The sequence below is a fragment of the Sarcophilus harrisii genome, chromosome 2 (assembly GCF_902635505.1).
Source record: "Sarcophilus harrisii chromosome 2, mSarHar1.11, whole genome shotgun sequence".
In the NCBI taxonomy this organism is placed as follows: domain Eukaryota; kingdom Metazoa; phylum Chordata; class Mammalia; order Dasyuromorphia; family Dasyuridae; genus Sarcophilus; species Sarcophilus harrisii.
Window position 1 is genome coordinate 624448729 of NC_045427.1, and position 16431 is coordinate 624465159.

General features: G+C 41.9%; 1 protein-coding gene across 1 annotated transcript in view; it reads left to right on the forward strand.

Annotated features, from left to right (window-relative positions):
- The first annotated feature begins 4901 nt into the window (after positions 1-4901).
- ALOX5 (arachidonate 5-lipoxygenase) overlaps positions 4902-16431 on the forward strand; it is a 73797-nt gene continuing 62267 nt past the window's right edge. The window contains exon 1 of the mRNA XM_031956703.1: positions 4902-5125. Within this exon, the coding sequence (XP_031812563.1) occupies positions 4976-5125 (150 nt within the window). The 5' untranslated portion in view covers positions 4902-4975. The remainder of the gene's footprint in view (positions 5126-16431) is intronic.

Here is a 16431-nt window from a genome sequence, read left to right on the forward strand (position 1 = left end):
GGCACCAGATGACATTTTCATAATGTAAATATAAAGGCCAAAGTAAAGCAAATCATAATAAAATGGGAGGTTTTCAATGAAGCCAGTGTACTCCTCTTGACTCTACAGACTTTGGAAGTGCAAATTTCTGGTGGCACCCAAAGCCCCAGCATATGCATTATGTGGCCAGTCCAATGTCCACTCTGGCTGTATTCCTGCTTGAATTTGCTCAGAAGTATAGCTCTCCCCACTTGAAAGCACATGTTCTACCAGCTCAGCCTATGGGGCTTCCTTGTCAACATGAATGAGTCTAGCTTTCCTGTCTCCATTATAATTTCCTTTTGTGTGGAAGCTCCCATATATTTTTTATTAGTCTCAGCATATGATAACACCACTCAAAAGAAAAAGGCTACTCAAAAATAATACTGTACCCAAATATCTCTTATGAATTCACACGATAAGGTGCTGCAGTCAGTACACACAGGTTTGTAGCCTTCAGTCTGCCTTCTCTCACTTTATGTGGTACCCAAGGAGAACTCAGATATTTGAATGAAATTATTTTAATGCAGCGAAAGATAGATTGTTTCCTCTTAATATAGATTAAATTTAATGTGGTAATGGCAAATATCAGAATGGGCTTTATTGACTATTGACTTTCTGAACCCCATTTATTTTTGTAAGGTGGCAAAATATTAACTAGGAACAAAAGGATCCTGCTGTATTTGAGTGAGGGAACCTGGTCATCTCTTGAGGAACTTGTACGAAAGAAAAATAGTGGAGATGTTGCTAGGGTCTGGCAGTGGAGAGGAAGGGGACACCTAGAACTGAGACAGAAAGGATAGGCAGTCAAGCAGCGAGCAAAAGATTGGAGAAAGAAAGGAGGCACAAAAAGGAGATGTTGGGAAGACCATCAGTCCTATAAGCATCTTGGAGCAAAGATCTTGGCTGACGTCACCAGTTGTACCAACTTCCTCAAAAACAGAAGGTAGTTCCAAAGCAGATCTGTTCTTTCTCCAGTTTCCCCTTCCTTGTGCTTGATTATTAATAGACTCTGTAACAGACATAAACACAGTTTCTTCTTTATCTAAATTTCCCTGATAATCTGAATTTTGCCTTAACCATAAAGGAGTCACTGGTTAGCAAAAGACAAATATAAATGAAAATTAAGGCAGAGAGCCAAACTTCTGCTCAAACATTAGAAGTTTTCCTAACAAGACTTGGAGTAAAGTTATCCCTAGCTTTTCTTTTTTAATAGAAACTCACTAAAACAGCAGAAGGTAATTGCTCAGACCTGGGAAGTGGTTGTATTATCTGTAGGCCTAAGAGAGCTAATTTTGGTGTCAGAAGTTTACATTGAGGCTCTCTTCAACAATGAGATGATTCAGGCCAATTTCAATGGTCTTGTGATGGAGAGAACCGTCTGCACCCAAGAGAGACTGTGGGAACTGAGTGTGGACCACAACATAACATTCTCACTCTTTCTGTTGTTGTTTGTTTTCATTTTGTTTTCTTTTTCATTTTTTCCCTTTTTGATCTGATTTTCCTTGTGTAGCATAATTGTGGAAATATGTATGGAAGAATTGTACATGTTTAACATATATTGGATTGTTTGCTATCTAGGAAAAGGGGTGAGAGGAAGGGAAACATTTAGAACTCAAGATTTTCTAAGGGTGAATATTGAAAATAATCCATGTATGTATAGGATTGCTTGCCATCTGGGGGAGGGGGTGGAGGGAGGGAGGGAGGGGAAAAATCGGAACAGAAGTGAGTGCAAGGGATAATGTTGTAAAAAATTACCCTGGCATGGGTTTTGTCAATAAAAAGTTATTAAAAAAAAGAAAAGAAAAGAATTCATGTATATATTTTGAAAATAAAAAACTTTAATTAAAAAAAAGTTTACCTTAACATGATATTGCCCCATTTGTGTATGTCTCCTTTTGAAGGCCCCCCTCTAATCTTCTTTGTATGTTTTGTTGACATTTTTTCTTTCTTTTTACTTACAATTACCACTTTTTTCCCATTGTATACTTCTCACTTTCTACCCCTCCCCACATAAAATGCTGTCTCTTATAACCAAAATTTAGTCAAGCAAAACAAAGTTGTGCCGAAATGGTTGTGTTGGAAAACAGGCATCTCTTTTTGCTTTTGCCATTTTGCCTTAACTCCCCACCAAGAAAGAGGAGAGAAACTATTATCTGACCAGAGTTAAAATTGGCCATTGCATTGATCAGAGTCTTAAATCCTTCAAAGTTGCTTACCTTTTTGATGTTGCTATTGTATGAATTGTTCTCCTGATTCTGCTCACTTCATTCTCCATCAGTTCATATAAATTTCCTGAGGTTTCTCTACAATCCCTTTCATCAATTCTTATGACACAGTAATATTCCATTACATTCATATATAATTTGTATATAGTCATTCTACAGTTGTTGAGCACCCACTCAGTTTCCAGTTCTTTTCTATGAAAAAAAAAATTCTGCTATAAAAATTTCATACATATGGATCCTTTACTTCTGTCTTTGACCTCTTTGGAATATATACTTTGCAACTAGGTAGTGCAGTGGATAGAGTTTGGATCCTGGAGTCTGGAAAACTTGAAGCCTCAGATTCCTACTAGATCGCTGGCAAATCATGTAATCTCAGTTTCCTCAACTGCAAAATGGGATAATAATAGTATTTATTTGACAGAGATATTGTGAAAATCGAATAAGATAATAATCGTAAAGTGCTTAGCATAGTACCTGGCATATAAATAAGCACAGATATAAATGTTAGCCATTATCATAGTTAGTGACATCCTTTGAGGTATATCCCCAAGTTGTTTTCCAGAATGAGTGGAACAATTCATAGTTCCATAGATAATACATTCCCCTCAGCCCCTCCAATAATTGTCATTTTCTTTTTTGTCATCTTTGCCAATATAATGGATGTGAAATGGAACTTTAAAGTTATTTTAATTTTCTCTTATTGTATTATTTTTAAATATGCTTATCAATAATAGCTTGGATTTCTTTTTTACAGAGCTCTCTGTTCATTTGACTATCTTTTGAGGAATGGCTCCTCTTCTTACGTGTATCCATGGATTCTCTCTATATTTTGGATATCAGATCTTTATCAGAGAAATTTGCTGTGCGGATTCCCTCTTACACAGAGAGTTTACTGTTTCCATTCTAATTCTACCTGCCTTGCATCATTTGAAGGGTATTGTTACACACAGAAGGATGATCTCCCAGATCTCCCTAGACCGTTTTCCAATTTTCTCCGCACTTCTTGTTAAATTTTAGTTCCAAATACTTCCCTAGTAGCAAGTAATCTTTATAGTCACATACGTTTCTATTTATTTCTGTAGAGAGACTTTTGTAATTGCATTCGTGTAACTTCTTGTGGACATCTTGGTAAAGAAAGTGTTGCAACTGATACCTGGAATTATAATCATATTCCGTACACTCGGGAGTAATTTTTAATGGCTTGTTTCTCATTCCATTTCTTTTGACCAGATTTTGGTGATAGAGTCAGGCTAGGGATTCTGTGCATTTATTTTACATCCTGCTACTTTATTGACATTATTAGTGGGGGTTTTCCTATTTTTTAGTTGAATCTCTAATTAAACCATCATATCCTCTGCAATTAAAATAGCGCTTTTACTGCTTCTCAGTCCCCACTTATTCCTTCATATTCTTTTCCCGGCTCATTGCTCCGGCTGGCATTTCTAGAACCAGGGGTGTCAGTGGACGACTTGAATTTGCCCTTGATCTCATTGAAAAGTCCTTTAGTGACTGACCCCCAGGGATGCTCACGCGGCCGGTTAACTGCGCTCCTGTTTTAGGAGCCTTTCCCTTTGGCTGCTTTCCTCCTGCCTCGCATGGAATAAGGGACGTGGAATTAGACAGAGGGGAACATGGAACAGTAGAACATTAGAAAGTCGAATGGAGCACTCTGACAGTGAACGTGGGATGTAGGGTCTCAGACCCGCCCCTCACCCCCACCCCCACGCCCCGACCTCCAATTTGGAAATGGGCTCGGGAGGCCTTCCCTTCCCTTCTCTGCACCATGGACAGCTCAGGATCTCATTCGTGCTCCTGCTGTCCTTGGGTACCGTCCTCCTCTCCCCCCCCCCCCGCCCCATTCTCGCTTGCTTGCGGTCCCCCAGACGGACCCGGCAGCTCTGCGGGGGCTGAGGCTGATTTTGCCCGATTTGGGCGTCTCGGCACCTGGCCCACAATAAGCACTGAATAAACGCTCGTTGACTAATAGACGCCTTGGATCCCAGCCCTCGGGGCCCCGGGGGTGCCAGGTTTAAACTGGGGGCGGTGTGTGTGTGTGTACAGCAGTGTAGCCACAATTACACCGTATAGTGTGTATACATAGAGCGGTGTGTGCACAGGAGTGGGGTGGGCAGGGGGGCAGAGCCTGCCACAGATTATGCGCGTGTTGGGGGGGGGGGTTTGTGCTGAGGCACTTGGGGTTAAGTGACTTGCTCAGGGTCACACAGCTAGCAAGTCTTAAGTGTTTGAGGTCAAATTTGAACTCAGGTGCTCCTGACTTCAGGGCTGGTGCTCCATCCCTGCACCACCTAGATGCCCCAAGGGGGTGGTTTTGTTACGGTTTGCAGGGGGAGAGAAGGGGGGGGGCAGGACACTGGAAGCAGCCGGCTGAGGAGTGAGAGGCTCGGAGCGCGAATCCTGCTTCTGCCTCTTAACCGCCCCATGCGTCCGGCCATCTGGCCCTCCCCGGGGCGCAGTTTCCCTGTTTGTGGGAGCAGAAGGGGCCGATCCCCTTCCAGCCCCAGCCCAGCAGCAGCGCGGCGGGAGCCGTTCCTCTGCCCAGACGCTGCCGGAGGCTGCTGCCTTTTGCAGAAGAGAAGGGGCGGTTCCGGGCGGGGCTTCGCACCTCGAGCCCCGCCCCTCCCCGCCCCCTCGGGCAACTTGGGGCCGGGGAGCGGCGGCGGCGGCCCCAGACCTGGCTCGGCTCCCCGCCCGGCGCCCCCAGCCCGGCCATGCCGTCCTACACCGTGACCGTGGCCACTGGCAGCCAGTGGTTCGCCGGCACCGACGACTACATCTACCTGACGCTGGTGGGCTCGGTGCGCTGCAGCGAGAAGCACCTGCTGGACAAGCCCTTCTACAACGACTTCGAGAGAGGGGCGGTGAGTGCTGAGAGCCGGGACCGCTCCGGGAGCGCTCAGAGACCCCCCCCTCCGGGAGCGCTCAGAGACCCCCCCCTCCGGGAGCGCTCAGAGACCCCCAGAGCACTTAGAGACCCCCCCCTGGGAGCGCTCAGAGACCCCCAGAGCACTCAGGGCCCCCGGGAACGCTCAGAGACCCCCGGGAGCGCTCAGGGCCCCCCTCCAGGGAGCGCTCAGAGACACCCCCCCCCCCCGGGGCCTGCCCTACGAAGAAGAGCTCCCAAGGGCCGGCCCCCTGCCCGGGCAGTCCCAAGAGACCTCCGAGGTCAAGGGGGCTCCTCATCTGGTGGGAGGGAAACTGAGGCCAGGCTGGGAGACAGCTTTAGGAAGCTGGGCTCGGGCTGGAAATGCAGCGCTCGGCCCCCGCGCCGCACTCCTGCAGGAGGTTTCCTCCCCTTCTTCATGAAGTCCTTTATGTCTCACTTACCGGGGGCTTGGGTTCTAATCGCACCGCCACCGCTCACTGAGGAGAGAGCGGGGCTGGAAATCTGAGGTGACTTGTCCGGGGCCGCACACTTAGTTCTGGTGGCAGAGCTGGGACCAGCTCTCGATCTGATGCTGGACAAAGCCCTGTCTAGCACACAAAGAGGCAGGGTGGACCTGTGGATAGAGTCCTGGGTTAGGAATCAGAGGACGTGGCCGGGTTCAAATCCTGACACTGTCACTCAACTTTGGGCAACTCAATTCAGCTTTCTGAGTCTCATTTTCCAATTCTGAAAAACAAGGGGTTTGATAGAGAGGTTCTCCGAGGTTCCTTTCAGATCTAAGGCCGGGAGCACAGGAGCCCTCCACGGCCCCAGCTGTTCACCTTGGTCACTCTAGGGCCAGTCTGGCAAGGAGAGGCCGACTCATGGCACTGGGCTGGATGACCACCAAGGTGTCTTCCAGCTTGGGAAAGAGTCATTATAACCCTCACAAATATGGTGGCCCCTCATTGAAAACTTGGCTGTCCCTTCCTCCAGTATTTAGCAAATAGCCACCCCCCAGCCAGTGACCCTAGGAAGGAAGAAGCAGTAATGTTTGCCCCTTTTCCTGGGGTTGGCGGTTGGCCTGATGGCCAGCGGGAGACTGGATCCTTCAAATAGCCTTGCCTTGTCTAGGTCGGCCATAATCCTGTAAAGGTTCGGATTTGAAGTTTGGGACTCTGAGTCCGGTCTCTGCATTCTAGCTGTGTGTCCATAGACAAATTATTTAATCTCTCTGAGCCTGCATTTCGCGGCTCACAAGGCTGCTACAAGGAAGTGTGAGCTATTAACATGACCATGTAGACATTATCTAACAGCGTTGGTCAGGGTGGGAAGGGAGTAGGTGGTTTGTGGAGCATCAGCCTGAAAGGGTTACAAAAGAGACTTTAAAGAGACTTAAAGTTTTCTCAGGGGGGGAAGAAGGAAGGGGGAAAGAGGAAGAAAAGAGTTGAGCAAAAGCAATCCCAACCCCAACCCCAATCCTGCATGCTGTATATGTGATGAGATCATTCACTTTAGATGACAACCATATGGGGCAGAGACTTAGGATGGGGACAAAGACAGAGAGGTGGCCACTGACTATTACTTTTTCCTCTGATCACTGTTAGGAAAAAAAATTGTTAACAATTAGAACCATCTAAAAGTGGAACCTGTGAGGCAGGGGGTAAAGGGCAGAAAATAAGTTCCTTGTTCCTGGAGTTCTTCAAGGAAAGCCTGGTGGCCACCTGGTGGAGGTGTTGTAGGCAAGCCCCAGAGTGCCTTGGGATTCCTTGAGTTTGATCCCAGAGTCAGAAGCTGGGAACTAACTCCATCACTACAAGAGAGAATTTCCTTCATTATAGCCGATTTCACAGCAATGTCAAGTCCAGGAGAGATTTGGAAATTTTTCATGTTATTGCCAGTTCAAAACTGTTAGCATTTTGCAAGCCTCTATTATGTACAGATGCTAACATTTTGCAAGCATCTATTGTGGACAGATGCTAGATGGGGGTGGGAGCAGGGAATATGAAATTTTTTGTTTTGTTTTGTTTTTTTATTTTATTTTTTTACTTTTTTAAATTTTATTGAATATGAAATTAAATAAGAAATATAAGGTCATTATCCCTGGAAAGTGTAGGCTATGGCAGTTAGTAACGGGGACTCTGAACAGAGTCTGGATAAAGCTGTACCTAGATCTTGGTTGATGGTGGTTTTGAATGAATGAATAAATGCCATCAAAGAATGAAGTTTTTCCCCCTTCTAGCCTGAATCCTCTTATTTGTCCACCTTAACAGCCTAAAATAATCCTCTAAGATCTCCACTTTTCATCGTGCTGTTGCCGTTTAGTGTTTCAGCAGTATCCGATTCTTCATGACCTCATTTAGTGTTTTCTTGACAAAGGTACTAGAGTGATTTGCCATTTCCTTCTCTGTTTCATTTAAGAGACGAGGAAATTGAGGTAAACAGGATTAAGTGACTTGCTCAGGGTCACACGTTTAGTAAATGTCTGAAATTTAAATGCCATGAAGATGAGCCTTTCTGATCCCAAACCCACCGCCTTATCCACTGAGTCACACTAGGTGCCCGTCATTGTGTTAGCTAGTTAGAATGAGTCGATGTACTTTCTTTTCTGGATATCATTCCTCTTTTCTGGCTAAAGATTTATGAGTCTGATTCTAAGTGAAATATGTAGAACATCACTGGAACCATGTGCAGTAATAAGAGGAACTGAACATCATTTTACCTCTGCGTGTCGGGGCCTTATCAGAGATGGGTACAGTACTGGCACGCCAAAGGGACCCCATTGCACAATAGGCTCACATGATGGACTCCAAGTGTGGGGCAATAGTGAGGCTTTTAGATAGGATGAGATTGAGCCTTTAAAATGAGCCATTTCATTTATCTTCATCTTGATGCCCTTTGTTTTTGACATCATCTTCATTTCTAAATGTATCGCTCTTCTCCTCCCTGTTCTTCATAACAGGACCATCTTTTATAACAGAGATTAAAAAAGAAAGAGAAAAAAGCTGAGTAAAATCAATCCCAACCCCAACTCTGGATGCGAGTATATACGATGAAATCATTCACTTTAGATGACAAGCATATAGGGACAGAGATTTAGGATTGGGAGGACTCTCCATGACCATCTAGTTCAATCTCCGTCATTTCACAGATGAAAGAAAGAAGGGACTTATGCAAGATCACACAGGTAATACGTGGCACATCTTGTATTTAAGCCCATATCCTCTGACTCCAAATCAAGAGTTCTTTCTTATCAATTAATCAACCAACATTTATTAAGCACCTAGTGTGTGCCAAGTATTATCCTGGATTACAGGGAGATAAGGACAAAAGTGAAATAGTCACTTCTCTTAAGGAGCTTACAGCCTATGAGGGGGAGACAGAAGGAGCAGCAGGAGGATGAAGGTGATAGAAATAATAACAATTAGCATTTAAAAAGCACTTTAAGGTTTTTGAAATCATTTATAAATATCTCATTTGGTCCTCACAACAGTCTGAAGGTAGGCGCTATAATTATTCCTATTTTACAGATGAGGAAATTGAGGCAGACAAAAGTTAACTGAATTGTCCAGGGTCATACAGCTAGCTAGTGAATGATCAAGGGCACATTTGAATTTGGGTTTTCTTGACTCCAGATCCATCACTCTATGCACTGCACCACCTAGCCACCATATGTTCAATTGAAAATACAAGCTATATGTTTTCTTTCTCAGGTTTTGTTTTTTACCTTCTTTCTAAATCCGACTTTTCTTGAGCAGCAAAATAACTGTATAAATATGTATACCTATATTGTATTTAACATATACTTTAACAGATTTACCATGTATGGGACTACCTGCCATCTAGAGGATGGGATGGGGGAAGGAGGGGAAAAGTTGAAACAGAAGTTTTTGCAAGGGTCAATGTTGAAAAATTATCCATGCATATGTTTTGTCAATAAAAAGCTATAATAATAAAAAGGACTAGAAAGCTGAAAGTTAGCAGGACATAAAACTAACTGTAGTGAAGAAGAAATAAAAAAATTTTTGGCTGAAAAAAATATAAGCTATATTTTTAAAATATCAAAAAAATGGGAAGAAGGCACATCTGGGTGGTGAATTAAAAACTAGAGAAATCAGTAAAATCCTCTTGGCACTTAGGCTGAGCCTTGAAAGGAGTTGTTTTCTGGGAGTGGGAAGTAATGAGGAAAACATTTCAGGAACCATAAATGGCCTGCTCACAAGCGTGAAACAAAAAGGGGGAGATGGAATAATGAGGCTAGCCAACAGTTATTTGGCTATAGGATATAGTGTATGAGGGGAGTAATGTGTAAATGCCAATGCCTTAAATGCCAATCAGAGCAGTTTGTATTTTAACCTTAAGGCAATGGGGATCCATAGAAGCTTCTTGAGTTAAGGAGTGACATAGTCAAATTTTAAGTTTCAGGAATATCAATCTGGCACCTTTGTGGGGATAGGTTGGAGACAGAAGTGACTGATGAGAGAGAAGATTCAGGGGGAGGCAAGCTGGGAGGCTGTCACAACAGTCAAAGAAGGACAGAATGAGGGCTTGGACAAGGGGGAGTGTGACACGAGTACAGAAAAGGGGACAGACAGCAGAGAAGATGAAGTGGAATCAGCAAGATATGGCCAATCATATTCACAAGATTTAGCAATCACAGATTTGTACAGAATCCATCTAGCCCCTTATTTACAGATTTGGAAACTGAGTCCAGGGCTCATGTTTGTAAGGAACCGAGCAGAGTTTTAAGCCTTGTGTCTCTGCTCCTTCCTAGCATCTATTTCTCAGTATTAATTTTCCTTGATTGAAACAAGTCGTGTGACTCCTCCAGGTTTCCATTTCCTCAGTGATCTCTGAGGAAGCCATAGCCTTGGGCTCCTGTGATCCTCTGTAGAGCTTGGTACACAGAGTAGGAAATCGTGGTATCATAGGCTCTGATCAAATCCTCCTCATTTTCCAGACTGAGGGACTTGATTTTCCATCAGATCAAATTAAGTGACTTGGTTAAGGTAACACCAGGTAATAGGACGATCTGGCCCCCAAATTCACAAACTCCAGATCCAGCCCTACTGCCTCTAGGCTGCTTCATATGAGGGAATATTTTGATGATGTTGATTCCCATTTAGAAGAGAAGAATAGTATCTTTTATGGAGAACACAGAGGAACCTCCAAACTTGATTTCCCCTTCGTTATCTCTCCTCCCTCTTTCACATCCTTTCCTTCCCACCTTGGAACCATGGAAATGTTATTGATGAATAGATATGGCTAATAAGAGCTCCTCTAGCAGACTTTGTATGAGATTTGCATGACAAACAGTCCGTTTTCCTAGACTGGAACCAGAGAAGGTAGAGGAAAGTTTGGCACTCAAATTCCCAGAGCCATGCAAACCAGCTTGGGAGACTGAGCCACCATTGTTGAATGAAACCAGCTTGGGAGACTGAGCTGCCATTGTTGAACGCCTCATTTGTGTGGGGTTGGGTGTTCTTTTTTTACTTTTCAGCTTTTTGAGAAAGTTCCTGTTGATGCAAAAGACTTTCATATTTTCTCTTGCACAGTCCCAGAGGGCAGTTCCTCTTTTCTAGCTCCAGTACATTCTGACTTTTCTTCTCAGTGGTGGTGAAAGAGAAAGCTTTGGAAGTATTTGTTGTCGACAAGAGAATGGCTTTGTCTTGTTTACTGTGGTCATGTTCAGACCTGTCAGCACCCATCTAACTTTGGGGGGCAGACCCAGGACTCCAGGAATGATGATTCCATTCTCACTGGGGTTTTTTTTTAAAGTCTGGCATTGGGAACTCTCAGTAATGAAACCTCCTCTGTTGATGTTAACTTTTAGCTCTTGAGTGAGAACATTAGAGCCTTCAAAGTCATCTTGTACAGCCTTTTCATTTCATAGATGAAGAAACAAAGGCTAAGAATTAAGTGAATTATCCAAAATCACATAGCTAGGATTTGTACCCAATTTCTCAATTGGGATCTAACCTCTGTCTATTGTCTATTTTATTTTAGTCTATTTTATTTTATTTTAAATAACTGTCTATTTTGACTAATTATTTTATTTGCTGAGGAAATTGGGATTAAGTGACTTGCCCAAAAGTCACATAGCTAGGAAGTATTAAGTGCCTGAGACTAGACTTGAACTTGAAGTCCTCCTGACTTCCAGGCTAGTGCTCTAGCCCCTGTCTGTCTAATTTATAACCTTAAAGTGCTCAGAGTTCCTGAGAATCTAAGTGACTTGTCCTTGGTTAAATAGCCAGCATGTGGCAGAGATGAGGTTAAAACTTACCTGGTTCCAAGGCAGATCCCCCTCTATTCTTTACCGCCTTATGATTATGATTATTATTATTCCTTATGATTATTACTAATCATTTTGTTTTGTTTCATTTCTCTGAGGTCATTAAGTGTCATGTTTTAGTTTTAGTCATTAGTCAAGTTTAGTGATTAGAGTTTGAAAGACCAGAGTTGAATCCTTCCTCAGTCACTTATTAGCTGTGGGGCCTGTGGCAAACACTTAACCTCTCTGTGCCTCAGTTTCCTCCTTTGTAAAATACCTGCTTGGAGGGAAAAAGTTTGAAGGGGAGTAATATGGAAAATCCTCACTGCTGAAAACCATGTAGGAAAACTCAGAGAAGTTGCCTTCCTCTCTCTCCAGATCTTCAGTTTTTTTCCCATCTTTCTTTTTCAAAGCTTAAATATATAGCTAGTTTTAACCATGTCCCTGATTATAACCAGGGGAAATGATATCTGATATAAGAAGAAAAAGAGATGTATAAAAGGGAGGAGAAATGAAGAAGGGGAAGGAAATATAGAGGCTTCTCGGTCTTCTCCATAAAAGACACCACCCTTCTTTTCTCAACAGATATAATAAGATAATGACATCTGAATATAATCCAGTCAGGGGCCCACAGTCTCCCCTTGCCCTTTCTCTCTTCTCTGTCAGATTCTGCTTGACCTGAGCCCATATCATGCTCTCACTATTTTTCTCCTTTTTTTCCTCTACCTGTTTCTACTCATCTTCCTCTTCTTTTTCTTCCTGCTCTTCCCCTTCATTTTCCTCTTCCTCTTTCTATTTGTTCTCCTCTTCTCCTTCCTCCTCCTCTTCCCTCTTTCTCAATTGTTCCTCTCCATCTTTTCTTAGTGGCTTTCATCATCCAGTAGTTGCAGGGCTTTCTGCTTACTTCATTCAGCATCAGTTCATGTAACAGCGTCAGAATAAAGTTCAGTGTTGTGGAGAATTTACTTGTCATTTGTCTGTGAGCATTAGAGCATTCATTTTTTTCTCATTTTTAATTAATATTCTTTTTTAAATGCTTTTATTTTTCAACATTTTTTATAAGATTTTGATTTCCATTTTGTTCCCCTTCCCTTCCCTCCCCTGTCCCCAAGGTGGCAAGCAATCTGATTTAGATTATATATGTATGATCAATCACATTCAACATGTTTCTACATTAGTTGTGATGTTGTGAAAGAAGAATCAGAACATAGGTGACAAACCACAAAAAACACAAAAAACAATAAAAGGGGGAAAAGAATGTTTTGATCTGTAGTCAGACTCCATAGTTCTTTCTCTAGATGTGGATAGCATTTCCCATCATGAATCTTTTAAAATTGTCTTAGACCATTGTATTGCTGGGAAAAGCTAAGTCTATTATATTAAAGTTGAATTTTGTACAATGATCCTGTCACTACGTATCATGTTCTGGTTCTGCTCACTTCATTCCGCATCAGTTCATTTGAGTCTTTGCAGGATTTTCTGAAATCCACCTGCTTAATTATTTCTTATAGAACAATGCCATTTCCCAATTTATGGTATCCTCTCAGTCTCTAATTTCTTGCCATCTCAGATTGCTGCTCAAAATATTTTTTTATTTGTGGATCCTTTCCCCTTATTTATGATCTCTTTGGGGATATAGATCTAGTAGTGATATTGTTAGATCAAAGGGTATGTACAGTTTTATAGCTCTTTGGGGCATAAGAATATTCACTTTTTAAAAAAATGAAATAAAACCAGTATGTTTTATAACTGTTCTCTCCAAATCTACCTGTGATCTCTCCACTGCCTGAGTCAGTGGTCTTTTTTAAGTCCACAGGTTATGCATGGCTGACCATCCCTCCTTCCAGGGACATTCTCCTTTTTGTCTGCCTCCATTTGCTTCTCTCTCTTACTTCTTCTTCTACTGTATAATGGCTTTTTCTTGGTCTCCCTGCTGCTTAATGTTACTTCTTCTCCAAATACATATGTTTCTGTCCTGAATCCTCTTCTCTGTCTATATTCTACCTTGATGACATTTCTCCACTGTATATTATATTAGCTCATGTTTTCAAATTGGTATATTTTGTCATATTAAGATTATCCTTGAGGAAATACTCAGTTGAGCCCATAGGAACTAGGGTACTTACCCTTCTGTGTCCTATTCCTGGTTTGGAATAGGTTCGGTCTTGGAGAATCTGCCTCTAGTGAAAGGGGGCTTCCTTTTTCTCGTGCTCTTGTGGAGTGTCCCTAGCTCCAGTATCTCAGGAACACTTTTTCTCCCTAAGGCAATTGGGGTTAAGTGACTTGCCCAGGGTCACACAGCTAGGAAATGTTAAGTGTCTGAGGTCAAATTTGAACTAGGTCCTCCTGACTTCAGGGGTGGTGCTCTATCCACTCTGCCACCTAGCCGTCCCTCCCAGGAACAAATTTAATGATCATAAATTAGATTATGGTTCACAAAACTAACAGGACTTCTAAAGGGAAGATGTAAAGGGAAGGTTTTCAGTATATAATACTAATTGGTTATGCAACAGGTAATTTATATTAAACATACAAAGAACATTAATAAAAGGAAGTCATAAGCATCCACCAAGAGAAGAGAAATCGGTAATAACTTAAAACTACTTATATAGTGTGCTACAATCATTTAATTTGTGCTTCATCAGAACATAAAGCAACTTGCAGAATTACTAGCCATTTTTATTTCATCTTAGCTGGGCAATGTCCAAATAATTCCTGGAACATGTCTGCTTGTCAAATGGGCCAGGCTCCTCTCTGAGGAACAAGTTTCCTCTATTGTTCTCCAGACTTTCTGAACTTATAAGGCCTCTATCCATCCTGGGATGCTTGTTTTGCCTAAGATCAGGAAAAAAGGGGCAAAACATCCAGACATCCTCGTCTTCCTAGCTGAGTTGATGCCGCATGGGAAATGGTGGTAGAATTGCCACCAAAGTGGGTAAAGAAGAGTGCATTCTTCCCCAGTGCTTCATTGGAATCACATGATACTTCTTGAGAGTTATATTTAAGTTATATTCAGCGGACCTTTTAAAAAGTCCATTAGCCAATGAGGACACTTATTACTGCTCCCAAAGCAGATGTCACAGATTGGGACAAACTAGAATATAAAAAGCTCTTACTATTAAGAAACCAATTAACATAAAGAATGATAACATGGGCGGGAATTGGACCGCCTGTCCATTTGTACCAATCTGCTCCTTCAAAAATCAACTTTAATGTGGTTGTTTCTTCTAGTACTTAGCACAGTCCCTGGCCCATTGCAAGCACTTAATATTTACTGACTACCTCTTCCTCAGAGAGATGAAATCAGTGGGATGTCTTCTATACCCAAGGCAAGGGCTTAGTTCCCCAATCCTTGGACAAATTGCTTAGGTAAGAACCACACAAAACCCATAGTATATAGAAAGGCAAGTTCCTCTTTTCGACCTCTGTGGTATGCTGGTTGATCAGAAGTTGCTGCAAGTGTTGACCCTTTGTGTAAGCCTGAAGATCTATCCATCATCAGAACTAAAAAGATAGTTCAACAATTTCAAGTATCAAATGAGATTACATTCAGATCTCATACAATACACAGAAATACCCAAATGGATCTTTGAGGTGAATGGAATCAATGGGTCATAAAATATTAGGGGATAATGGAATGGCCTCTATAGCCACTGTAGAAATGTAGAAAATATTTAACAAGTCAACAAACAGAACTATAGAAGATAGATGATTTTTAATATTGAAAATAAAAACAAATTTTGGCACAACCCAAAGCAATGCATCTGTAGTGCTTATAGCACTGTTATGAAGATCTAATGACACTTCACAAACCCTAAAGCTATATCTTACAACAATAATAGCTAAAATGTAAATAACATCTGAAGGTATGCAAAGTGCTTTACAAATATCTCATGGAGCCTCCCAAATAGATGCATTTTACATATTATTATTCCCATTTTACATATGAGGAAACTGAGGCAGAGAGTATTCCATAAGATCATGGGACTGTAGATTTCATTTCAGTCCTACCTTTTTGGAGCAATCTTTTGAGATGACATAGTTTTTCTTTCCCAAAAAGTTCAACACAATCCTCTTAATATTCATAGCATCATCTGGTGATTTAGACCTATTTCAGAAGGTAAATATAATTTGGAGATGATTATACAAGGAATAGCTTTCCCTAAGACCTGACCTGTCCAAATAACTGGAAATAAATAGGTTTCCTCCTGTAAGGAGCTTACAGTCTAATGGAGTAAAGCAATATACAAAAGGAAGCTGAATTGCTATCTTAGAAGAAACCAAACAGAACCAATGATGGAAAGTGGACAATTATTGGCAGTTTTGAGTCCTCTATGGAACAACTTTGTTGCTTTGCCCTCCAGAGGGAAGAAGAAACTGAGGGAGTTGAGCTGATGATGAATATCAATAGCTGAGTCAGTCTGTATGGTGACAAGATTTCAGATGATATTCTTTTTTTCCCCCCTGAGGCAGTTGGGGGTCTTGCTCAGGGTCACACAGCTAAGAAGTAAAGGTCACATTTGAACTCAGGTCCTCCTGACTTCTGGGCCAGCACTCTATCTACTGCACCATCTAGCTGCCCCTCGGATGATATTCTTATTTTGGGGATGGCGTGATGTTCAATGCAGTTGATGGAAAAGGAGAGTGAATTGAATTGAGAGAAACTGAATGGAGAAGAAAATGAATTAGATTGAATCTAATTGAATTGAATTGTTCCCATTTGTCACATTTCATCACTTGCCCCTTTGTCTTTGCATCATATTTGGAATATATTTCCTCCTCATAAAACATCTAATTTCTTCACAATTCCATAGCTCAATTATAGCCCTTTCCTTGTATCCCCTGCGGTTGCCATTCTGTTCCTTTTTAAAGGGTTTTTTTTTTGGGGGGGGGGGAAGGCAATTAGGATTAAGCGACTTGCTCAGGGTCATGTAGCTACTAAGTATTTTTTTAAATTTTTAATAATAGCTTTTTATTTTCAAAATACATGCAAAGATAGTTTTCAACATTCACCCTTGCAAAACCTTGTG